Source organism: Crocodylus porosus, unplaced genomic scaffold, assembly GCF_001723895.1.
Source record: "Crocodylus porosus isolate Cpor-Errol unplaced genomic scaffold, CroPor_comp1, whole genome shotgun sequence".
Taxonomy (NCBI): Eukaryota; Metazoa; Chordata; order Crocodylia; family Crocodylidae; genus Crocodylus; species Crocodylus porosus.
In genome coordinates, this window is record NW_017728950.1 from 50,995,777 (window position 1) to 51,020,595 (window position 24,819).

The following is a 24,819-nucleotide window of genomic DNA, read 5'->3' on the forward strand; positions in this document are numbered from 1 at the left end:
AAATGTAGTAAAACAACATTGTAGATGATGGTGAAAGCATCTCCTGTTGTTTCTCTTAAAAAATACTGTTAGCAGTTGCTTATATATCTTTGCCAAATGTTAACTAGCCTGCAATTTTCAATACCGACTATCTTGGCTTTGGCTGATTTGTTTGGTTATGTTGTGGTTTTAATTTTCAGCCGTATAGTTTAGCCATTGTTGAAAATGAGTTGAATGGAAAACATAATGCTTTCCTCATGTTAAAAAAAAGTTTGTGCCCCTCTGTTAGGATAAACCTTTGTCCCTCCCATATTTTGGAGTGGGGCCTTGATTTTGATAAGGGAGTGACTTTTGTGTCTCGGATGTGCCTTCTACGGTCTCCACAAAAATTTGGCCAAATTTGACAGTTATAAAAGACTGCCTTTTCTACATAGTCAGTAGACAATTGCTAGAATTTAACAGCTAAAACTGCTTAGATTCCTATTAAACTGAGCACGCTGCATCTTGCTGCTGAGCAGGACTTCCCTTGCATTTCTAGTGGCCTAGGTTGAGTTTGGAAACTCTGAGCTTCTGCATCTCAAAAGCCTCCATTGGTTCAGGCAGTATGGAGGAAGCTCCCCAACTTGACTGCAGAGTGGACAAGAGGTCAGGAGGAGTAGATTTAGAGAAGTAGATTTGTGGAGGAGTAGATTTGGAGAAGGAACAGTAGTATAGGGAATTGCAAACTACTGAGTTTGGCAATGGCTGGGAGGGCCATGTAGAAGGTGGTGCTGGGGAGAAAACTAAGGCCAGCTGAGGAAAGGGACTGGGGCTGACAACCAGTTAAGTGATGGAGAGCAGGTTGTGAGGGGGTACAAGAGGCAGATTTGAGAAGGACAGTTGGGCAAGGCTAGACCTGGCACTGGGTGAGCACAAGAGTGGGGGGAGAGGAAACTGAGGCTGAAAGAGAAGCCTGGAGAGGGAGAGCAGGAGCCAGGGGGCATCAGTGGCTGGGCCTTTGAGGGAGCAGGAGTGAGAGCGAGATGGAAAGAAGGGGGAACATCTTACAGACAAGGAGACCAGGAAGAACAGCAAAGTAGGATGCAGACAGAGAACAGTGCTGGAGGGAAGTCACAGGACCTGGCTGTGGCAGGACCACCGACAGGCCAGACATGAATTGGCGAAAGCCGTTTGTACACAGCCCCTGGTGCAAGCCAGCCCTTCTGCCCTAGCATTTGGCCACCAGAGCAGCGGCATGCCCCTGGGACCATGCTTCAGTTCAGGGACATGGCGCAGGGGTTGTGTGCTGGTCTAAGGACCAGGTTCTTTGGGTAGATGTAATATCTTTTATTAGACCAACCCAATCATTGGAAAAATTGTTCCTTGCAAGCTTCTGGGCACAAACGCCCTTCTCCAGGCAGAGGGGCAGCGTGGTGGTGCTATGTGCGTCTACTCTGGGAGGGTAGTCTCGGCTCACAGCCCCTGCGTCTACCCCGGCGGGCAGGAAGGGAACGAGGGAGTCTCAGCTACTCTAGCGCCCTCTACAGCGGCATCTCCGGCGGCGGCGCCCTGACCCCTGTCGGCGGCAGCAGACTTTGTTTTTTCACGTGGGGCCGGTGACTCCCCGGAGGGGGCGGCGGACTTGAGGCATCGGCGGCCACGGGAGCACGAAGACGCATGTGACGGCACAGCCCTCAGCAGAGCACCGCCTCCCCACTGCAGCTCGCGCCGCCAGCGCTAGGCCAACTGCAGCAACCGCGCGCCCGACTCGCGCCGCGCAGCCTCAGTCCGGCCCCGCCCCCGCAGCAGCAGCTGCAAGAGCCGCGGGAGGAGGAGGAGCGAACCACCTGGCCTGGGGCGGGGGGAAGGCGGGCGGGAGTGCCCGGCGCGCGGGGCTTCCCCTAGGTGCCCCCGGGCAGGTGGTCCGTCTCACTCGCCTCTGCTAGGTCTGCGCGCGCGTGCGCGTGCGCAGACAGGTTGGGAGGGGGCGACTCATCCCGCCGAGCTGCGAGGCCGTTCTTTGCTCCCCCCCCGGTGTTTCCGCAGCACTTGGTACGGGCCGGGCTGGCGGGAGGGCTGCAGCGCGGCGCTGGCGGCGGCGGGCGACTGGGCTGGGGCAGGTAAAGGGCGCGCGCGGGCGGGTCTCCCGCCCCTTGAGCGGCGGTCGCGTGCACGCGGGGGGAGGGGGCGCGTGGCGGGAGTCCCCTCGGGTGGGCAAAACGGAGATTACGAGGTGGGGCAACTGAGTGCGGGGGGCGGAGCCGTTGCCAGGGGAACGGGGGGGGGGCTGTGCGCGGGACGCCCCCTTCCTCCGCTCACGCGTGCTCTGCGCTCCCCCCCACCCCCCGCAGCGGCATCTCTGGTGGCGGCGCTGTGACTCCCGTTGGCGGCAACAACCATGAGCCGAGACTTCAAACCCGGAGACCTGATCTTCGCCAAGATGAAGGGCTACCCGCACTGGCCCGCGCGGGTAAGGCGCCCGCCCCCGGGAAAGGACCGTGCGGGGGCACCCGAGCTCCCCTGCGAGTGCACCTGGATGGGGGGGGGTGAGCCCCCCCACAGCAGCGGGCTGGGGGAGGGAGGAGGACAAGCTTCTTCCAGCTGCCTGGGTCTGGTCCTGCTCCTACTCGGTTACTACAAGGGCATTTTTTTTCCCTTCACACTGCGTTTTCTGGAACAACATATGTGTTATATGTGGGTGTGGGTGAGAGAAGATCAGCTACTTCTTTTCCTTATATAATTGTTATCTTACATTACTAGCATAAGCAATGAAGGGCTCCTACAATGAGGCTGCTTGGGCCTGTTTTGGCTTCCCCACCCCCTCCTCCCTTTCTCCTTCTGGCCTGGTCAGCAGGTGGGGCTTTCCAAACATTGCTGCATCTGGTTGTGGTAGTTGGCAAGCCGGGGCCAAGGGGTCTTGAACAGAGCCTTGCAAGCTGTAGAAGCAGCTTTAAAGCAGCAGTGCCTTCAGCATCTGTTTTTGTGTCCATCCATTTGGGAGCCAAAGCAGATTGTGGATCACGTGTCCTGTTCCCCTGCCCCCAGCAGCGGTTTTCTGTTCATCTCCTGTCTTGTTTTCCTAGTGGATTTTATTTTTGTGCTGCTGGTGTCTTAAAGTCTTTTCCACCTACCGTTTTCAGGAAGAGAGTGGTCAGTTGCCAGCCTGGTACCCTAGCTCTCGGGGAATGGCACCTACTCTAGTTGGGTTGGTACTGGTGAGGCTGCAGAGGCAAGGCTGGTGGTGTATACACAGGGTTAGGAATGGTAGAAGCCTGGGGTTTCCTTTCTGTTTTTGTATTGTGTTATTTTTTTCTTCCTTTTTCTATACCCTTTTTCCTTAGATATGTAAGGCATTGTGTCAGTGCCAGTCATTGGTTCAGCACGGGATAGGAAGTGTTGCTATGGATTGTGGTAAGAAGGAGGTATTTGCATTGGATCAAATACTGCTTACGCTCATCCTGCCCCCGTTTTTTTGAAGAAAACATTAGTCTTGGAACCTGCAGGTGCCCTTTTTGCTTTAAGGGCTGCTAACACAATTTGAACATCATCCTTGATACCTGCGTTTTGTTATGTTACTGCGTTAAAGTTGACAGAATAGTTCTTCTGTCAAAAGTTCTTTCTTTACCATTCTCGTTTGATATTTCTTAAATGTTTTCCCACACGTTCTGCATAATTACTAAATGTTTTGATTCTTGTCATCTGTCCCTAGGTGGATGAAGTTCCTGATGGAGCAGTAAAACCTCCTACGAATAAGATGCCCATTTTCTTTTTTGGCACCCATGAGACGTAAGTCCTGTAGATTAAAAGCAAAAAGGAAATGAGAACAATCTGATGGTTGTTTGTCTGCCTGCATTTGTAGCATTCACAAACTATACCATTCAGCAGTAGACAACTAAACTACCAACAGTTAACAAGTTAGGCACCTGAAGATGCATGCTAGTTATTTATATTACTTCAGTTGTGAAATACGGAGGTGGACACTGGTCTATAATCATTCCATGAAACTTGATGAATTTTTATTCAACTTTGTTAAATTAGAGTGATTATGATTGTCCTATGTACTGTATTTCCTTGCATATTATCTCCCCCCCCCCCCCAAACCACCTGGTGGAAATTGGAATGTGCATTATATGCAAAAAATACAAATCCCCACGGGTCTGGAAATTTGGTGATGGAGAAGTAGTGGCAGCTTTAATTGCTGCTGCTCTGGACCTGGCAGACAGGGGCCACACATGGAGCTTGGCTCCCTTCCTGCTGTTACTCAGTTACTATGAGGCAATTTTTTCTTTAACTTCATGCTGCCTTTCTAGAACAACATTCATGTTATATATGAGGTGTGCTATATATGTGAGAAGATATATTATTTCCTTTCCTCCTTATTTATATAACTTTTATCCTTAGATATCATTGTTTCTTTATTTTGTCCTTGAGGAAAAAGATATTTGCAATAAAGCTGAAATTTACAGTATATACAATTTTTGTGTATTACTGAGCATTATTCTTTAGAAAAGAGATAAAGTAGTCAATTATGTCTTTTCTGTAAGTTCTTGATCCCTTTAGTTTCATGACTGTTGCTCTGTGAAATATCCAGGTAAAATGTTAGCAACACAAACATTTTGAAATAGGCTTTAGAACTGGAATTGTGATGTTATTTTAAAAGCACATGCTATTTCTAATCTCCTATCATGAAAGCTGTTAACTGGTAATTACACAGCAACTTAAATGTACTATATGTTTGTGAGTAGTCTCATTTCTTGGCCCTTTGTTGTTGTAGGCTAGTGATTCTTCACCAAGGTGTCATGGCAGCTTGGGGTACTTCGAGATCATTTCAAGGGTGCCACACAACGTTAACATGCTAGGTGTTCAAGTGTGATTCACAAAATAAACCCAGAGATTTTGAATAGGAATCCACTATGCTAAAAACATGTTTCCCCGTTGTGCTCTTTGTGAGTTTTTTATGACAGAAAAATTACTCTTTTGTAGTCAAGAAACAAATGAAAACTGAGTTAGCATTTTCCAAGGAGTGCCTCAGGTTTAAAAATGTTGAAAACTACTGGTGTAGCATGTGTAGATAGCCAGTTGGAAGCTAGTCTTGGTATACAACACTTGAAAATACTCTTTGAATATTTTTATTATTTTGTAAGGGGCACTTTTTATTGCTGTTAAATTTCTTCAGAGGAAGAAAAGCACAAATTTGAGAACCTTATGAGGCTTATGAATTTGTAAAAATAAATAAAAATATTATAAGGTAAAGAAAACATGCATTAGCAATCTTCACTGACTTGGTCTCTCTTTTGTACTTAAATAACTTGGGCCTGACAAGTTGTTGTATACATGTTTAGTTCAGGTAAGTGTCACTGTTGTCACTTTTTGCCCATATAGATCTCTTTACCAGCTCAGAGCCTTTTTGTTTTGTTTTGCTGTACTCTTGTATATTTTTAAAAATAGATTCAGACCTCTTTGGAGCAAGAACCATTTCTTTCTGTGTGTGTGTGCTAGGTACTGTGTAGTGGAACCACAGTCCTTGTTGGGGTAGCTGTGCATTTATAATATCATCATTCTGTTTCTTTCCTGTCTGGTGAAATATCATTTATTTATTTATTCATTCATTCATTCATTTGCTTTTTTGGGGGTTTTTTGTTCTTCTTCTTTAAAGGATACAGCTCTCCATTTAAGTTAATAGCTTTGGGCCTGAAGAAATATCTATGCCCTTACCTAAACTTAATGTAAACGGGCATTTCCCAACCAGTGTGCCATGGCATGTCCAGGTGTGCTGCAGCATTTTGGGATGGAGCCATGCCTCCTGCCTGCAGCTGCTGCAGATGCAGACAGACGGGGAGCTTGGCTCCACCCCAGAATGCTGTCCAGCTGGTCCTGTCATGTCCCTTTCCCCACCTCCTGTGTCCAGTGTGCCACGGTGCTTTTTTATTTAGGTAAGTGTGCTGTGGGGTGAGAATGGTTGGGAAATGGTGATGTAAATTTTGCTTATTAAATATATAGTACTGCAATAGAAACAGCCACAATACTGACCTGTTCCTGTCATTTTCAAGGCTCCTAATAATTAGTTTTGGAACTGCTCTTAGAAGTTTTGAAAATGACAGGAACAAGTCAGTTTGGGGACTGTTTATATTACAATACTGACAGTACTGTGTACTTAATGAGCCTGCATAGTATTTCACTTAGGAAGAAGCAATTGATTGTACAAATACGAATTGAGGTATTGCTGGCAATGCTTCTAATCTTTAGAAAAAGACAAGCTGACTATGAGTCAACGGTGTGCCATTTGGTTCCAAAAAGCCAGTGGCAAATAAAGATATATTACCAGGAATCTCTTATGCAAGTCATGGGAAATGAGTGTATTTCATACCATTCAGCTGTGGTGAAGCCTCAGCTGGAGTGCTGTCTGGCTTAGAATCCTAAGCTTCAAAAAAGACATGAACAAATTTGAAGAGAGTCTAGCAGAGAGCAACACAAGTTATTTGACTCCTAGGAAATTCAGTGCACAGGAAAAGTTTGGAAGAACTGAGTTGGGTAGCCTGGAGAAGAGAAAACTGAAGGAAGGATGGACTATTGAGTTTTAAAGTATCAAAAAGATGATGGCGGACTTCTCTGTCCGCAGGAGACAGGACAAAAAGCAGTGGTCTTAAATTGCAAGACAGGAAGCTTGTTTGATATTTGGAAGAACTTTCTAATTCTGAGAGCGGTGAAGGATTGGCTTTAGATTACTGAAAGATTTTGTGGGATATCCATCATTGGAAGGTTGGGGTTTTTTTGTTTTGTTTTGTTTTTTTTAAATACAGGATAGGCCAGTGGTTATCAATCTCTTTAGAGTTGAGGCACCCCTCCATAACCTTTCTGAATTTAGTGGCACCCCATTTCAAAAACATTTATACCAGCATCCTTCCTGTTAGATGGTCCTAATGGATGGGGCGACTACATAAACACATAATATAAAATGTTCGTAATTGATACTACTGTACCTTGGTTCACACTATATTTTGATTAGTCAAAATGGTCTTAAATCACCTTTTCTGGTTTGCTTAATTGCTGTTGCCCCACTGTCTCCTCAGTATCTAGCAGTGCAGTATCTATTCTTAGGGGCTTACCGAAATTGTGGCAGAAGTTTGTGGCATAGCGATTCATTTAATCTCAGTCTTTTTGCTGCACACCCCTTCCTGCTGCTGAGTGGCCACGAAGGAATTACTGCTGTGGTTCTTTTTGCCACACCGGGGGGGTGGGATGCAGTGAAGAGAATGAGATTTAAAATGCTGCTGTGCTACAAACTTCCACCATGATTTTGGTAAGTCCCTATTAATTCTTCATGTAGACTTTCAGTCTGTGATTCAAGTACTTTTTTGTTGCATCAGATACCACTGAGGTGGAGTGACACACCAACTCTTTGATTGTATGCTTTAAACTGAGCAAGAATTAAAGTTATGTGAGATCCTCTATTTCTGCTTATTGGGTGTCTAGATAGAGTAGTTTTATTCCCCCACCTTTTTATTGTACTGGACACCAGTTTTCCTTTTAAGGTAATCCAATATATGTACTAAGTTTAGGGTATTCTCTTTCAAAGTAAAGACTGGTATTATTTTGTTGTAGTTTTTTTTAATCTGATAAACCTCATACAGGCTGGACTGCCCCTTCCTGTCACAGCCTGTTTGGCTCCATATGCCCCTGGAAATAGGGGTCTGGGGCAGTTGAGGACCACTAAGTTGCACAAACACTTGGTTGGGATAGTTTATGGAGAAGTTTCTGACTTGAGCAGATGGTTGATTAGATGATCTCTTGAGGTTCCTCAAAGCCCTATTATCCCATGATTTTGTTAGTGCTGTAGTATTAGTTTCCTTAAACTGTTAAAAGCCTCAAGAATGACACCAATTAATAGTTTCAGGGCTGATATTAGAACAGTGGTTTTCACCATTTCAGGGACAGGGCACCCGTCTACCACTCTTTTTGAATGTGGTAATATTTCTAGATGAGAACTGTTGCCGGTCCTGCTTCAGCTTACCTCAGTGCTTCTCAACAGGGTTCTGCTGCTTCCCTGTGCACCTGTTTCACAGCCAGTCTGAAAGGGCTATGGCACATGCACACTCTTCTGCTGCAGTCAGGCTGTGTTAAACCTAAAACCTGCTGCTGCAGCCTGTCCAGTACCCTGTACGTTCCTCCCAAAAACAGAAATGCACGGGTATAACTGTCCTGTGTGCCTCTTTCTGGGAGGAGCATTGGACAGGCCCATCCAGGCTGCAGCAGCCCAATTCCTGCCTGCTTCAGGCTGATCACAGCCCAAATGCAAGGAGAAGTGGGTTTTACCTGGCTGTTGCCATGGCAGCAGCACCTGCATCACAGCACCCAGGTTTGAAACCACTGTATTAGAAGCATTAAAAATTATGGGACATAGCTCGTTTTAGTGCAGCACTCGCTTATTTTCAAGGCCTCTAATAATGGCCCTAAAACTGACTAACCACTTCTAAAAGCGACACTTTAACAGGTACTTTCCTTTCATCACTTTCTATACATTTAACCAGAGTACATGTATATAAAGTAGATGATGAGAGTAGGTGATAGTACTTAAGTATCTGAATTACTTACCAGTTATTAGCAATAGGTGACAAATGGGGATTGGCAGTAAGTACCTTTCTGAATAGAAGCTTTCTGTTTATTTTCAATATGACGAGGGGCCTGTCAAATTGCTTGAAACTTAGACTTAAGTGAAAAGATACTTCGATATTTCTGAGAACTTGCTCTTAGACACTGTCACAAAAAATAAATATGGCTGAAGTCTAGTTGGTTGCATGGTAAATTCCATGTTATAATAATAGTGTCTTTGGAGGTTTCTTTAAATGATCTCTTAGAATTTTTTTTCTCTAGAACTTTAAATCTTTCCCTCATTGTGCAGTGTAATTTAGTGCGTTGTAGTTTTGCAATTTACCAAAAAGTATCAAGAGTCTGCTTGCTAAATTTCATACATTTGTAGATTTCTTTGCATGCTACAGCAAAATTTAAAGTATGATTGCCTGCTTTGCAAAGAACAGGACATGCCTCTTGGATTACAGTGGGTTTTTTAATAGTTTTGTCTTCCATTGATGCCTTTCCATCTAGAAACTAATGAGGCATGAAATGGTACCTGTCTGTTAATTAGTAATGTATTGCTATCTGTTATTCATATTTTAACCAAATGTTGGTCACATCTGCTTGTAGAGATTTGCCATTATCTTTCTACTGGTTCACTACAGTAAGTGAATTATGTATTTAAAGTATTTAATAAATCAGGGTGTCAAACATCTGGCCTGCAGTTTCACCCAGCCTGCAGGACTCTTAGAGTGGCTGAGAATTTGGGGGTAGGGACATGGGTGGGGCCTGCCATCAAGAGCCCCATTGGCCACACATGGTGGGAGACAAGCAATGGCTGTGGTCACTGACAGACATCTAAATTCAAGGCAAGGTGGGATCTAATGCCTTCTGCCATGTTACGTGTACATGGCAGGAGGCAAGACTGTGGGATTGGGGATCAGTTCCTGATGCTACCATATTGCTGGTACAGGGGGAGCCCAGAATCATGATCCCAAGCTTCCTCCACCAGCAAGTTCCAAACTTGGTTTCCATGTGCTCCCATGGCTAGGAGTACCAGCTGATTAACACTCCCAGGCATTCCCATGGCTGGGAGCACCACCTGATTGGAGCTGTCAGGTGGGGGAGGACAGGAGACCCAAGGGCACTGGTGCACTTCCCTTCCTAGGAGCACTATTTAGGTCTCTCAGTAAGGCAGTGTATCAGAGTTCTTGACTCCCCTGAACTCCCCACCAGCTGGGAGCCTTGATCAGCTGGTGCTCCTGGCTTGGATCACACAGGAGGCAAGGGTTTTCATGCGTTCTCTAGCTGGGAGTGCTGGGCAGCTGACTGGCAGTCCCTTTCTCTGGAGCACACCAGAATCTTGAAGGGATCTGGTGTGGTGTGCTCTGGAGGGCTGGGACTGCTGGCCATATACTCAAGGGCAGTGGGAACCAGACATAAAGTCATGTATTTTGTGTAATACCGCTCCTTAAGATGTAATTAACCAGTTAAGCATGTCTTAAGTGTAACATCTGCCAGAGGCCTGTATCAAACTAACTCCTGCACTGATGTTTGCCCTGCTGCTGGTAGCTGAAATCCAGCATAGGAGGCCCCTTGTAGTCCAGATCCAGCCCAAGAAAAACCCCACAGTCTGTATCTGGCCTTAGGAAGGCAAAGGTTAGTTTGACACCCATCATAAAGTTTTGTAACTTAAGTAACAGGTTCTTTATACTTAAAGCACGTTTAGCGGACAGCAAAGTAACTTACAGTGAGGAAAGGTTTAAGTGCTATTTATTCATTCTCCTTTTACTAATTTGGTGTGTTGGATATGAGTTTCAGGTAGACCTAAATATAAATGACGAGGAAAAAGTGCAACTAGCTTCTATAGGATTTACAGATTTACATTTGGTATAGACCGCTGTGGCCACAGCCTTTTGAGCAGTTGGGTCTTGGATTTACACTCTCTCAGACAGCACAGATTAAAAATGAGAATATATTTCTAAACTCTTCATTTGTACTGTTTATCAACAGACATATTCCTCTTAAGAAATGTAACCCTCAAGAACAAGAATGCAAGAGAAGTCTTAATTTGTCTTAATATTTTGCAGTGTAAAGCACAACATTGAAATGGACCTTTTTTACTTTGTTCTCCCAAGTCCAACTTAGAAAAAATAGTGTTGCTTATTATTTGACTCTGACCCTATAAAAAAAGGTCCTGAATGGACTGCTATAGTTCTTCAACTCAAACCTAATGTCTGTAACTTACCTAGCATCTCAAATCCCATTTTTAAGATTTACGGACTCTTAGTCATCTGATTTCTTTATTTCTTACACCTTTTATTACTTCAGATAACTTGGTAGTGATTTTTCCCCTTTATACTATATGTGCACATGTTTTGGGCAATTTTAAAGATTATGATACTGGAGTAGAAAAATATTTCTCTTAACATTTTTTTCACCTCTTATAGGGCATTTTTGGGACCAAAGGACATATTTCCTTATTCTGAAAATAAAGATAAATATGGCAAACCAAATAAAAGAAAAGGCTTTAATGAAGGGTTATGGGAAATTGACAACAACCCCAAAGTGAAATTCTGTCATCAGCAGGTAACTGGTTTTCATATGTATAGCTTACTACTAATGTCTACAAGATATTCTGGTCTAATTTGGTCAAGTAGTATGCATTGTCTGGCCATTGTGGAATGTAATGCAATAGCTCAGATGATGGGATAAATGTTACGGCTGTGTTCAGTTGCAGGTCAGACTGTGATAGTGGTTAGTGTAGCTTAGAATTGGTTGGTATAAAAGCAGGAGAGACAAGGGTGCTACTGATGCCTTGGTTGCTGCACTGGGAAAGACACAAGGTAGAGCAGGGTGGCACCTCTAGAGCCTAACTGGTTTGAAGGAGCATATGCTTTCGTGTGCTTCACCAGATAAGGCATTCCTGGTATCTGACAAAGAAAACTGCCTATAAAAGCTTCATTCCTCTTTGAACCAGTTAATCTCTGAAGCGCTGCCTTTTCCTGTCTTTGGTCTGACCTCAGAATAACATGGTTAACCACCTGTGTGCAGTGGCAAGGAATTTGTTAAAACATACTGGTATCTTAAGAAGAATACTGTCTACAGATGAAGACAGCCCTCTCATACCATGGCACAAACACAGTACCTTCTCACATATACAGACCATGCAAACTGTGAACTTAATGAACCTTGATGAAGAGGGCCTGCTCCTTCCTTGCTAGGATAAATCCTGCTTAAACTCCCCTGTTTGCTCTACCAGTTGCAAACCAACAAACCTAGGATACCATTTCCCTTTCTCTTGTGCTGTTGTCATGCTTTAGTAGTTGGGAGCAGTGTTGTATTCTAGTCTTTTATGAGGGACCTATGATCAAGTCCCTCATGTTTGCCAATTTGACCTCCTTTGCAAACTGAGGGGAAAAATTGATAGATTGTTAGGGGCTGGAAGGGACCTTGCAGATCATCAGGTCCAGGCCCCCCCCCCTCCCCCCCTGGTTTAGGCAGGAAGACAACGGGTCAAGTGACCCCAGCAAGGTGACTGTCCAGTCTCCTCTTGAAAACCTTGAAAAATATGTATCCATTCAAAGATTAAAAGCTCATATATTGAATCAGAACCCAGGAAAATTGGCTACTTTTGTTCAGTATGTGGATTCCAGTCTGGTTAGGGCAGATACCATTTCATGTCTACTGTACCTAGTACAATGAATCTCTTCACAAGTGATTGGAAGAAGTGCTAGTTTGTTCCAATAACCTCCACGTGTGGGAGTGGGCTCTGCCATAGAAGACATGCCCAGAGAAGATGAAGGACAGCCAGTGTCTGTACAGGCCTTTTCCATCTGAATCATGTGGTGTTGATGCATGCCATTCTACCTATGTCCCACAAAGAAAGAAATTAAACCCTCTACCTTGCTCTTATAAATTCAGTCAAATGAAAGCTCATTTTGAACTGCTGTTTCTGTGAGCTTGAAGGTTCTTACAGAGAAGATAACTTTCCTGGTAGTGGTGACTTCAGCTATTAAAGCAAATAGAATAGACTTAAGCCCCTAATATCCTGTCTCCGCCTGCAAGCCAGTTTTTAGAGAATCAAGTAATGTTGTTAAATTGGGCAATTACTCTTTACACGGTGGTGTTGATTTTCCACATTAAGTATCTTCATACCCTCTTGACCATCTCAATGATTTCTTCCTCTGCTCTCTGCTGAAAGATCTATGTATAGGAGGCTATGCCTGTGGAAAATTTAACTTATAACCAGTTTCCTGAAGAATGCTGAAGAGGATCAGGTCTAAATAACTAGCTGACTGCATTTCATATGGACAAAACCTGAGAAATATACCATAAACTCACTTGATCTAAAGCAAAGCTTTTCTGCCAGCTAGCCCTATTGATCTTTTTTCAGGATTCATTATTGCTCAGATTCAGCCCACAAGAAGAGATCTATGCAATCCTGTGCAAATAGGGGGAGAGTCTTTTTCCTAAAAATGTACCAGTCTAACAACAAGAGACAGCACGTGGATACAGACAAAGAGCACATAAGGAATAAAAGATCATTCTTATTAGCCTGATAGGCAGTAGTCTTGATAGAGCAGCTGCTCACTTTGTCAAAGTCTTCTTTTTGTAGGCATATTTATGGTGAGCGTTTTAGGAATGGATCTCAAAGACAAGCACTTGCTAGCTTTATGGGAGTATGTATTCAAGTGCATTAGTGTTTGTTTGAAGGTTGATAACAGATTGGATGAGGGACATAAGTGGGGATAGGATGAAAGTTGTTGGTGAAAGGCTATGAAAATTAAGATTTAAGTAGTTTTATGTGGAGAATGGGGAGTCATTAAGATAATATGGTCTGAGTGACAATCTGGGAAATGACTTTTAGCAGTGGTTTGATGTGGGCTAGAACTGCATTTGTCAAAGCTAGGCAAGATCTTTATCTGTGTTTAGAAAAGGAAGGCTGTATCTTAAGGAGGATAAAAAGGAAGAGGCAAGACTGAGATGCAGGCAGCCTGTGAAGATCTAGACAGCAGTAAGATGACTACCAGGTTATTGGCTTGCAATAGGGAAGATAATGGTGACTAAGAAAGCTCTGGGGTGCAGGGCAGAGCAAAGCTTGAGGAGGATTTTTTTGGTCATGTTGAGCTTCAGAGGCAGTGGGACATCCTAATGGAGCTGTCAGGCAGATTTTAGGTGGGAAGAGCTGGGTTAGGAGTGACAAGGTTGATTTGCAAGCTGTTTGCATAGAGCTGAGGGTCTTCATTTTGTGTTTTTCACCAAATTCTCTTGCACTCTTTTTGCCCTAGATTAGATGTTCAGAGGGCAGCATGTATACTGTGCAGGTATGTCTCTTGCAGCTGCTAGTAGTGGGAACTTCAGCTCTGCTCCGAAATCACTCTGGGTAGAGGAATCATAAATCTGGGGAGTTGTCTCAGGTCCTCTGAACAAAAATGGTACAAGAGTAAGATTCATCTGCAGTTAGCCTCAGAAAAATGGAGTTAAAGGCAAAAACTGTTCCTTTTTTCCTATCATCTAAATCCATTCTTCTAGTACTAGCTTTTGACCTTTTTTTACAGGAAATATCAAAGACATTTCTTTTTGTCTCTACATGTTTCCTGAAAGTGACAACTTGTTTGTTTGCTGAGCACTGACAGCTAATTTTAGTTGATGCATTTTAGTTGTTTTATAACAGTGCAGATACATAAAGTTTATTATTCCAGTCAGGTTTGAAAACTTCTGGTAATTTTTTTTGTCTTAGTCCCATCCAGCTGTTAACAGTGGTGTTAAAGAAACAGTTCAAGAAAGCTCTCAAGAGCCTATGGAGAATAATGAAGAAAAAGGGTCGAAAAGGAGAAAGACTGCAGTTCCTAAAGTAGGCAACTAAATTAAGCTGCTTGTATTCTCTCTGGGAAATCTTTTGAATTGTAAATTTGGCAGTACAATTGTATATGCTTACTTTTAAATGAGCAGTGCCGTAACTTTCTTGTTCAGGTATGAACATTTGTCCTTGTCTTTTGGCTGCTGTATCTAAATTTTAAAACCCAATTTCTTATAAATATGTTTATTCTGTCAAATAAAAATGTATTTGTAACAACCTACATTCAGGCTTGGTGCTGCTTCTTCAAGGGTCATTTAAAAGTGTTAAACAAATAGGTATCCCCTTCCCCTCCTTAACCTGTGCTTTTCTTTACAGGAGAATACATTTGCAACAAATGTTAGGCCTTGTCTAGACTAGAAAAAAATATTTAACTGGATCCTTTTTAATCTATTTAAACCAGCATAGTCTCTTACTTTAGATACAGGTAAATGGATTTGATGCTTGTTTATACTGATTTAGCCTTGTGTCAGAATTACCATCAACTTCCTGTATACTATTGTTTTCACACAGAGAGGGTTTCACTTTTTTTGCTGTACAAGATTATAAGCAACGTTAAATATTATATCTTAAAAATGAGTTAATATTAAGAGGACACAATAGATTTTGGAAACTGCATTTCTTTCTGAAATTTCTAATCTATTGATATTACAAATAACGCCTTTTAAAGGGTAGGAGGATTTTTTTCCCCCGTTTTCATCACCCTGTGCATTTAACATCACTTTGCAGTTGGCTTCACTATCCCCTTTGTAGTCAAGTTTTGCGTGTTGTGTTCAACTTTTTGACATTACGGCATGAGAGTTCTATATATTTGGAATTGTGTGTGCTTTTTTTTAATAAATGCCATTATAAAACAGCAAAATATACACAGGAATAGTTGGTGTGATAACTGAATTATCTTTTTCTCACTTCTGGAAAATTCTAGTTTTGGTAATAGTATTCCATTAACTTAAAAATCACCTGTTCATTAAATTATTTAAACTAAGGCTGGGAAGCAGCCTGATACAGGTGTCTAGAGGCTGTTCTGTTTCTGCCTTTTCCACATTTATAGTTTGAGTAATATAAATTGTGATGTTAAGCTGCATTCTCTTCCTTTACAGTTACCTGCTAAACAGGATAATTTACCCTTGGAAGGTGAAACAGAAGAAAAAGAAACTGGTGCTACCAAGGAAGATGATGTCCCTTCAGAAAAACCTAGTAATGAAGTATGTGGTATATCTTTCTCTTTTTATTTAAAGAAACTTCATTCAAACTTAATTTTTTTTTTTGCATTAAGGTGCACATATTAGAAAGTGCAACAGATGTCTAACAGAGGTTTTGCACCTGTGTCTTCAGACACCATATTCAGCTCACTGAGAGTTAAATCTCATTAACATTAGATGAGCCAGACTTTGGTGCTTAATCCATAATTATCTAGTCTGTTTTGGCAGGCAAAATGTATATTCTTCACTTACACCATTGTAGCAGGACACTAAGGTGCCTGCTACTGAAAAGCAGCAGTATGGGCTCAGATGCTGGTTGCTAGGGGCAACCAGGAGGAGCTAAGCGCCAGCACCTGGTGAGTCAGCTGACCGGAAGGGGCAGGGCTGACCACTATAAGACCCAGAGTGAGGCTGTGAATGCGCTCTCTCTCCCTCTCCCAACTGGCAGCTGGCCCGAAGGAGTACTGTTAGACCAAGGAAAAGAGCTTGGCTCTGAAAGGGGAAAAGGGAAAGGCCTGGAGGTACAAATCACTAGTGCAAGATGTTGCATGGTTTAGAGAATGCTTTGTTTAGAGAATGCTTTAGCCAGCAGGCTTAGATTTGAGTTACAGCCGATTGGCTTGTGTTATTGCTTTGGTTGTTTGTTGTTACACCATAGGATCGGGTGAGGCTATTAGGGGTTGGAGGAGGCCTCATAGGGACTCCACAGTAGTGTGGGGACCCCAGTGCCAGGGAGGGCACATCATTTCAGAGGTGCAGGAACCCCAGCCCCAGGGCGGGCAGCATTGTGGGAGGAGCCCCAGTGGGATGCAGGCCGCAAGGCGAACTAAAGAGTGTCTGTGGGGCGCAGGCAATTGTAAGATGAGCCAGGAGGCGCCCGCGAGGGCACTGAGAGGAGAATTCACCATACGACGTCCAGTACATCTGCGAGGCTTGGGGCGTGGTACAGGGGTGGTTGGCGCCACGCGTAGCCCCTAAGGCTTGAGTGTACCAAGTCACCCAAGGCAGGACACAGACTGGGCTACATCAAGGCAGTGTCAACGAGGACAAAAAAAAGGCAGCCTCCCTTAAAAAAAATTATTAACATCAAAGATGTGGCGGGTGAGATGGTGAGGGTGCGTTGACACCAACTTGGCACGGTAGGGGGCACTAGGGGTGTTCATGGCCATCCCTAGGCTCCTGCTCTGTCACAACCATATTGAAAAATTAATATACTTTTGCAAATCAACATAGTAGTTAGAAATTACTTAGGAGGCTTCGGAGATGGTGCCACTGAATGTACTTTGGATACCTTGTCCTTGATACACAGTTTAACTACAGCAGTCCTACGTGCAATAGATGGCATTCGTCTCACAGGCATAGAAAAGAAGCTCTTCGCTACGAGAGTCGCCAATTTGTCGAGGAGGGCTTTAAACTAGGCACGTCCAGAGATTGGGGAGAAGGTTCCACTGCTGTGCGTGACTCCTCTAGCCACAATGACACGTGGGAGGGCGCTTAAGCAATGAATGTCCAGATAAGTACTAACATCTTGAGACACAAGCATAACAAAAAACCTGAGATGACCAGAGGGAACTCGGGTTCTTTTATGGGAATGCCAGAAGCATGGAAACTAAACAGGTGGAACAGGTGCTCCTTCTAGCTGATGAGGCTTTCAGTCTGATTGGGTTGGCAGAGACCTGATGAGATGACACACACGATTGGCCAGTCAATATTGAGGGCTACAGGCTATACAGAAAGGATTGGGTTGGGAAGAAGGGAGGAGGTGTGGCTGTCTATGTGAAAGAGCGGTATCCCTCCCTGCAGGTAATTCCTGACAACGGGGAAGGTTCCTTGAGACCCTCTGGGGCAGGATACAATGGGAACCAGGAGGGGGAGACCTGATGGTGGGTGTCTACTACAGGCCTCCCTCCAAGGAGAAAGAATATGATCAGGCATTCTCTGGAGAGCTGACTGAGGGAGCTCACACTAGAGACATGATTGTCATGGGTGACTTCCAACTACTCTGACATCTGTTGGGAGGACCACTTGGCCACCTCCTGCATGTCAGCCAATTTTTTAGCAACAATAGACCATCTGTTTCTGATACAGGTTGTGGAAGGGCCTACTAAGGGTAAGGCCGCCCTGGATTTGGTGCTGGCGAAGGGGGAGGACATCACAGGTGACTTGAGAATTGGTGGTGGTCTGGGCAACAGCAATCACAACTTGATATGGTTCACCATCCACCATAAGATTGGGAAACTAGTCAGCAGAAAAGAAGTTCTAAATTTCAGGAAGACCGATTTTTGGCAGGCTCAAGAAGCTAGTAGAAGAGGCCCTCTGCGAACAGTGAGAATTTGGGAGTCTTTTGGGAGGATTTGGGAGTCTAAGAATGGTGGTGCTTCCTTAAAGAGGCAATTCTCATAGCTCAAAAACAGGCCATCCTCACACGGGTGAAAAGCGGGAAAAGAACCAAGAGACCCGCTTGGCTCAACAAGGGTGTTGGGGACCTTTTGGAAAAGAAAGAAGTAGCAATAAGCAATGGAAGAATGTATAAGCCGCCAGAAAGGAATACATCTGTATTGCATGGGCCTGCAGATACGAGACAAGGAAAGCTAAGGCAGGCATAGAAATAAAGCTGGCAAAGACAACAAAGTCGTTTTACAAATACATAGGAAGCAAGAAAAAATTGAGATCCACTGTGGGACCCCTACTGAATTGGGCGCACACAGCCCACAGTTGACGCCCAGGAAAAGGTAGAAATCCTAAATAAATACTTCACGTCAATATTTGTGAAATCAAACAGGAGCTGTTAGCCTGACCAGAGGCCCAAGGAATGTGGGGAAGACAACAGATTACATGAAATCAGTCTTGAACAGATGAGGGATCTCCTACAACACCTGGACACTTTCAAGTCTGTACCCAAGAGTCCTGAAATAACTGGCTGAGCTTATAGCAGCAGCACTGGCCAAGCTGTTTGAAGAATCGTGGAACTCGGGAGCAGTCCTGGACAACTGGAAAAGGGCTAATGTGATGTCCATCTTGTAAGAAAGGGAATGGGGATGGACCCAGCAGACTACAGACTAGTCAGCCTGACTTCAGTCTTGGGTAAAATCTTTGAAAAATTTGTTAAAGAGGCCATCAGTCATAAGCTGGCAACTGTGAAGGGGTGTTGTGAAGCAACCAGCATGGTTTTGTCAAGGGTAAATCATGCCTGACTAATCTAATGTCCTTCTATGACCAAGTAACTGGCCATCAGGATGAGGGACACAAGGTTGACATAATTTACTTAGATTTCAGTAAAGCCTTTGACTCTGTTTCCCATGAGTTTCTCTCAGTCAAACTGGAGGGTACTGGGCTGGACCAGACTACAGGGTGGTGGGTAGACTCCCAGAGAGTTATAATTGATGGGATGGCCTCATCCTGGAGGCCCATCTCCAGTGGTATCAGGTGCTTGGACCCATGCTGTTTAATATATTTATTTACAACTTGGATGAGAGGGTGGAAAGCTCAATGATCTGATGATACCAAGCTGTGGGGAAATGCGGGCACACCAGAGGATGGGGCAAAGATTCAGGACTACCTCAACATACTGGATTCATAGGCAGAACGAAATCAGATGAGGTTTAACAACAAGAAATGCAAAAGTCCTTCACCTGAGTAGGAAGAACCCTCACCATAAATACATGATGGATGGTAGCCCAGTGGCTGGAAAAGCATCTGACTAAGATCTGAGGGTCACAATCAACCAGAAGATGAATATGAGACAACAGTGATGAGGTTGCCAGAAGGGTAAGTAGAACTCTGGCATGCATCGTCTGATGTGTGGCCAACAGATCCAGGGAGGTGCTTCTTCCTCCCTCTATTCAGCATTGGTGAGGGAGGCCTCAACTGGAGTCCAGTTTTGGGCACTGCACTTCAAGAAGGATGCGGATAAGCTTGAGAGGGTACAAAGAAGGGCCACGAGTATGGTCAAGAGCATGGAGGGGTAGGCCCTGTGAGGAGAGACTCCAGGAACTGGGCCTGTTCAATCTGAGTAAGAGAAGGCTGAGAGGCAACTTGATAGCTGCCTACAAGTACATTAGGGGTGAGCACCCAGAACTTGGAGAGCAGTTCTTCAGGAAGGCACCTCAAGGGAGAACAGGGACCAATGGGCATAAACTCAAAGGTTAAATTCAGGCTAGATGTAAGAAAGAAAACTTTCATTCCATCCAGGAAGAGCACACACCAACTGCTGAAACTTCCTTAGCCTGATGAAGGGTTTTTGAACCCAAAAGCTTGCTTAATAATTGTTTTCCAGCTATTTAAGTTGGTCTAATAAAAGATACCAGATTCGCCCAAAGAACTTTGTCTGCCTTAAATTGGTCCTTACATTTTTGCTAACATCACAAATTTTATATTTTTAGGATACTGTGAAGGGAAATGATGTACCTATTCCTAAAGCTGCTAGAAGAGGGAGAAAAAGAAAGGTAATAGCATGCATAATTTATCTTCCTTGTGTTGTAGATGTGGTGATGTGTGGGGTTTTTTTATTGATTTTTATTGCTTTACTATAATCAAGTAAATCTTAATTTGCATAGCAATGTATATGCAAGTCAGTTTGCTTTCTGGAAAACAATACAAGTATTGATGAATTCCATAATCTAGAAATGTTGCTTTCATTGAAAGTTTACTCAAAAAAATCTTACCCCCAAATTTAAGTGACTGTGATTAGATTGAGGAAATATTTTCAGGATGATTAGTACGCAGGAAATGTGGAGCAGAGGAGGTAAGTGATAGCTGACTTTTTTTTTTGATCTGTGCTTTGTTTTCTCACATTTGGTGAGCACCTGTAAGTAGACCAGGTGAGTTGAGTATTTGCGAAGGATTGCAAATGGGAGTCCAAAATACAAGATTTTCAGGTTTTGTGTGTAAATGTTGGCATGTCTCTCCCTTTCCTCTGAAGCTTTTTTCCTTCCATTCTGTTATTTTTATTGATCTGCAAGCAGTTGCTGTTTCTTCAACCCATCTCCTAAATCGATCAGTCTTGCTTTTAACATTCTGTTGAAAATGTTCTTTTTAAATATTTATTTTGGATTTATCGTTATTCTGTGGAAAAAGCATGTTTGTCATTTGTTTTGGGAAGTACAAGGATGAAAGTGGTTAATCTTCAGAATTATACATTAGTTAATTGAAATAAATATTATAAAAAATTGTCATTGTTAAAATTTGAAAGAGATGACAACTGACAAGGGAAACCAAATAAATGGATATAAGCAATGATAATTATTTATGAGATTAGCAAGGAGATGCTCCCAAATTGTCACCAGAGGTTCTTTTTTTGTGAGTCATAGAGTGACATTGGCTAAATAACACACAATTAAACTGTAAAATTAAAATGGTGAAAAGTTATTAAGTAACTTATAAAATCAACTAAATTGAAAATGATGTAAATCATATATAATGATAAAAGCATAACACCTTAAATTTGAAAGCAAATACTAAGAATATTAAGGTAAAGTAGTCATAAAATCTGGAAGGATTAACAGCTCTTTAAAAAAAGATATTCTAAAGCTAAACATAACACTGAAACTTGATAACAGTACAGAAAAAATTTTCTTCAATGCATATGAACACTGAGAGTTTTAAATACTCATTTTAATGTGTGTGGTATACAAGCTTATTCTGTTTGGCAAGATACAAAACTCCTATACTACAACTCGGTATCAAGGATTAAATAAAGCAGGGTTGGTAGCCTATAGCCAGCAGGCAGTCTGGCCTGTGGAGCCATTGGATCCAGCCATGAAGCTGCAGCCTCTTAGCATGCTGCACCACAGCCAAGCAACATCTGGGTCTTAACACCAGCCCACTTTCGACCTCAGCTACACCATTCTTCCTTCCTTGTGAAAACACTGCTGATCATTGAAATAATGTTGGGTTTTTTTGTTTTGTTTTTTTCCTCTCCAAAGCAACTAGCAGCACAGGTCTGGGGGGAGGACAGCTGAGAAACTGAAAGTATGTCCTGCACACAGGCATACATTAAAACTGCAGGATATTTGCAGACAGGTAAATGTTATACAGCCATTAGGATGGTAGTGACTGAATCATAAGAGTTATTTCAGCATCTTTGAGTACCTGTGCACTTTTGGTGGCAAGGGTGGTGCATGTTATCCAGTTCAAGCAAACCAAGGGCATAAAGGAGTATAACTGTCCCAACTCCTACTCATGGTCCCTGGTTACACTTTGGAAGTATCCACATTGTCTGACACTATCATTTCCAAGTGTTAGTTTCTATAAATAGTTAAGGCTGGTGTAAAGAGACAATGACACTTTATTTGCTGATGGAATTTTTTTTCTCTTGAAGCCCTGAGGTTTTGTGACAACAAAGGAATCCTGTCTTAAAACACCATCCTTCTTGTGGGGCTGTTATGCCTGTGAGCAATAGGCATGCTGAATGCTTTGTCTGAGAGAAAAAAGTGAAAGAAAGTACCACATTTAGAAAACTTTCATGAATAGCACTCATATCTTGAGAGGCACAACTTAGGGAATACCTCAGAAAAGGCTTGCCAAAAACTTTTTTCCAACTACTCAGTTGGTCTAATAAAAGATACCACATCTACCCAAAGAACCTTGCCTACCTCAGAAAAATCTATTTGCTCAGCCTCCAACTACACTCAGCTGAAAGATCAAATTTAACCTTGCTTAGAAATACTCCTTCATTCCTTTTACCCCTATAAAGGGGACAAAGGCTCAGATATCACCAAAAGGATAATTTTTTTCCCTTCAAGTAGGACTTCTCCAAAAGTACTCAAGCCTTCTGTCTTTTCGGTACCTAAAGTTGTTTGGACTTCAGGCCACAAAAAAAAAATAATCCTCAGAACACATAAAGATGAACCCCTTGGAATAAAAGTACAAGCTATATTCAGCGTTCCCTACTACTTGGCTGAGCTTTGAGCTTCTGAAATACTGTCAAGACCAGTCAGTCATGGTAATGACAATTCTGATGAAGTTGGAACCAACAACCCTAAAGCCTCATGTCAGAAGTGTGCAACCTATGGCTTGTATGGAGCCATTGGATGTGACCTGCTGAGCTGGGGGGACTCATGGCAGGGGTTTTGCTCATACCATGGCTGTCTGGCAGAAGCTTTTCTTTTGCTGTGCCTCAGGCAGGCAGCAGGGAGACGCAGCAGCAGCTGGCTCTTAGTATTGGCCCACCCCCAGAAAACGTTGCCAACTGCTTGCTGTCCGATTTTATAATACCAAGGATTAGCTGTATCATCTAGTACTAGATGCTTTAAGTTTTACATGACCTAGTACACACCTTCCTATCCTCAGTACTAACTAAATTATAAACTTTGGTGCCAGTTTTAGCAGTCTTTGGTGTACCAGCCTCTTCACATTTAACAGTACTGAGCCTCCTATGAACATTAATGTCAGCCTAGTATTGGCTTTGGTGTCAAGGCTTCTGATCATTTAGGCCCAGCTTCCACATGCTCTTGAGCTATCACACTGGAACCTGATTCCTGGTGAATGTGACTGCCCCAGTTCTCTGCAACCAGAGTGAGTGCTGAGAGTGCCATTCAACCCTTTTAAGCACATCTGACACCTCACTCTTGCAAGCATTCCTTGACATAGCCTCAGTCTGTTCCAGCAAGCCTCGCATTCACCGCTCGCTCTCATTCTGGCTCCTGACTCAGCTTTGGCTCTTCCCGATCCTGACTTCAGATCTCCTCTGGAACTTGGCACTAGCTTCTTGATTGGCTCACTTCTCAGGTTGTCTCTCAGGTTCTCCCTCTTGGTTTTTCTGGAACTTGGCCCCTACATTCTCAGCACCTCTGACCCAAACCTTGACCTGATGCTCCAGTAATCTGTGCCACCCCCACTTTGCTGACCCCATGGCTATTCCTAGTGGCATGCCTCGGGCCCTGCCTCCTATGTCTTGGCTTGAAGCCCACATCCAGGTTTATTCACTTTTGTGACTCATACCAGGTACCTAGATTATCATAGACTACACATGCACTTCTTCAGAGTCTAGAAGGAAAGTTTCTGTTGGATTGTGTCCTGACCTTTTTGCTGTCCAGGTATTTTGGGACATCAACTCTGGTGATTTAATGGAGCATAGATTTAATCAAGGGCTTTTTGTTTAGGTTCTTGAGTTTTTTGTTCCCAGAGTGCCTTGGCCCCAGCTGCATTACCGATTCTCACTATGGCAGAGCCATATAACAGGCAGCCCTCACGTAGCCACCGTGGGGTAGGGGCAGCAACCATCTTGCCTGCAGCCCTTCAAGTGGGCAGCCCCATCCCCCCCCTCCTCACCGTGCCAGGCTGGTGCAGCACACTGAAGAGTGCTGGCTCCCTCTGAGGAATGAGCATTTTCTTTTCTGTAAGTCTTCCCCCCAGCCCCACATGGATTTCATGGACGTTGCCTGGATTTTGCGAAATCTGCAAATTTGGTAGGTCTTCAGTGGTAACGATACAAAATGATGTTATTACAAATCCTAAGAAAAAGGAAATAAGTACTTTAAATTGACCAATTTCTAAAATTTAAGCATCTTTATGTACTGAACAGTAGACAAAAAGAATGTACTTGATTCTAATACAATCACTGCAGTGTGTGTTTAGCTCTAACTTTTATGCCTCATAGAATGAAAAGAGAGACACTTAAGTCTTGTTACCTAATTTAAAACCTTGATGAATTTACAAGTCCTTATTGATTTTCCTTTTTACTGGGTGTCTTTTTAAATGATTATGGTACCTGGTTATATTAAGAGTTCAGCTCCCCTGGAAACTAGTAAATATTTTCACACACAGAATATCTCAACAATTGCCATTTGTTTCTTTAGCATCTTCTAATAGGATTTATTTATTTAAGATAACCTTCCATAACATGTATAATTTCATGTTATTGCATTTCATAGTGTGCTAATTTACTGACACTTTATGATTTTTTGATGATAATGATTCTTTAGATTCTGATTTTTGGAATCTGTAAAGGTTCTAAAAGGTTTGTTTTGTTTTTTTTAAAGGTGAAAACAGAAGTTGAAACACTGACTCACTCTTAGTTTCAGGATTTCAGCTGAAGTTTCAAAGTTAAGGGAAAGCCAATGGCCTGTCATCCTTTCATACAAGGCATTTATTGTTGCAAAAAAAAAGAAATACAGGTTCCTGATTAGTATAATTCTGAGAGCTAATTACAAGGAAGACACTAAATTAAAACATTTATAGCATAATTGAGTTCAATATTAACCTCTCCACCAGCTTTTTCTTACCCAT

The 24,819-nt window shown here is 43.1% G+C and overlaps 1 protein-coding gene across 5 annotated transcripts in view; it reads left to right on the top strand.

The window, feature by feature from the left end:
- Positions 1-1,988: 1,988 nt before the first annotated feature.
- PSIP1 (PC4 and SFRS1 interacting protein 1) overlaps positions 1,989-24,819 on the top strand; it is a 49,921-nt gene continuing 27,090 nt past the window's right edge. For 2 of the 5 annotated variants that reach the window (XM_019554946.1, XM_019554947.1), the window contains exons 1-7: positions 2,036-2,078; positions 2,310-2,428; positions 3,668-3,744; positions 10,980-11,118; positions 14,273-14,386; positions 15,490-15,594; positions 19,974-20,036. In XM_019554946.1, coding sequence (XP_019410491.1) covers positions 2,357-2,428; positions 3,668-3,744; positions 10,980-11,118; positions 14,273-14,386; positions 15,490-15,594; positions 19,974-20,036 — 570 coding nt within the window. In that variant the 5' untranslated portion in view covers positions 2,036-2,078; positions 2,310-2,356. Of the gene's footprint in view, positions 2,011-2,035; positions 2,079-2,309; positions 2,429-3,667; positions 3,745-10,979; positions 11,119-14,272; positions 14,387-15,489; positions 15,595-19,973; positions 20,037-24,819 lie in introns of those variants that run through there. The other 3 variants (XM_019554944.1, XM_019554943.1, XM_019554945.1) reach the window with 3 other exon arrangements.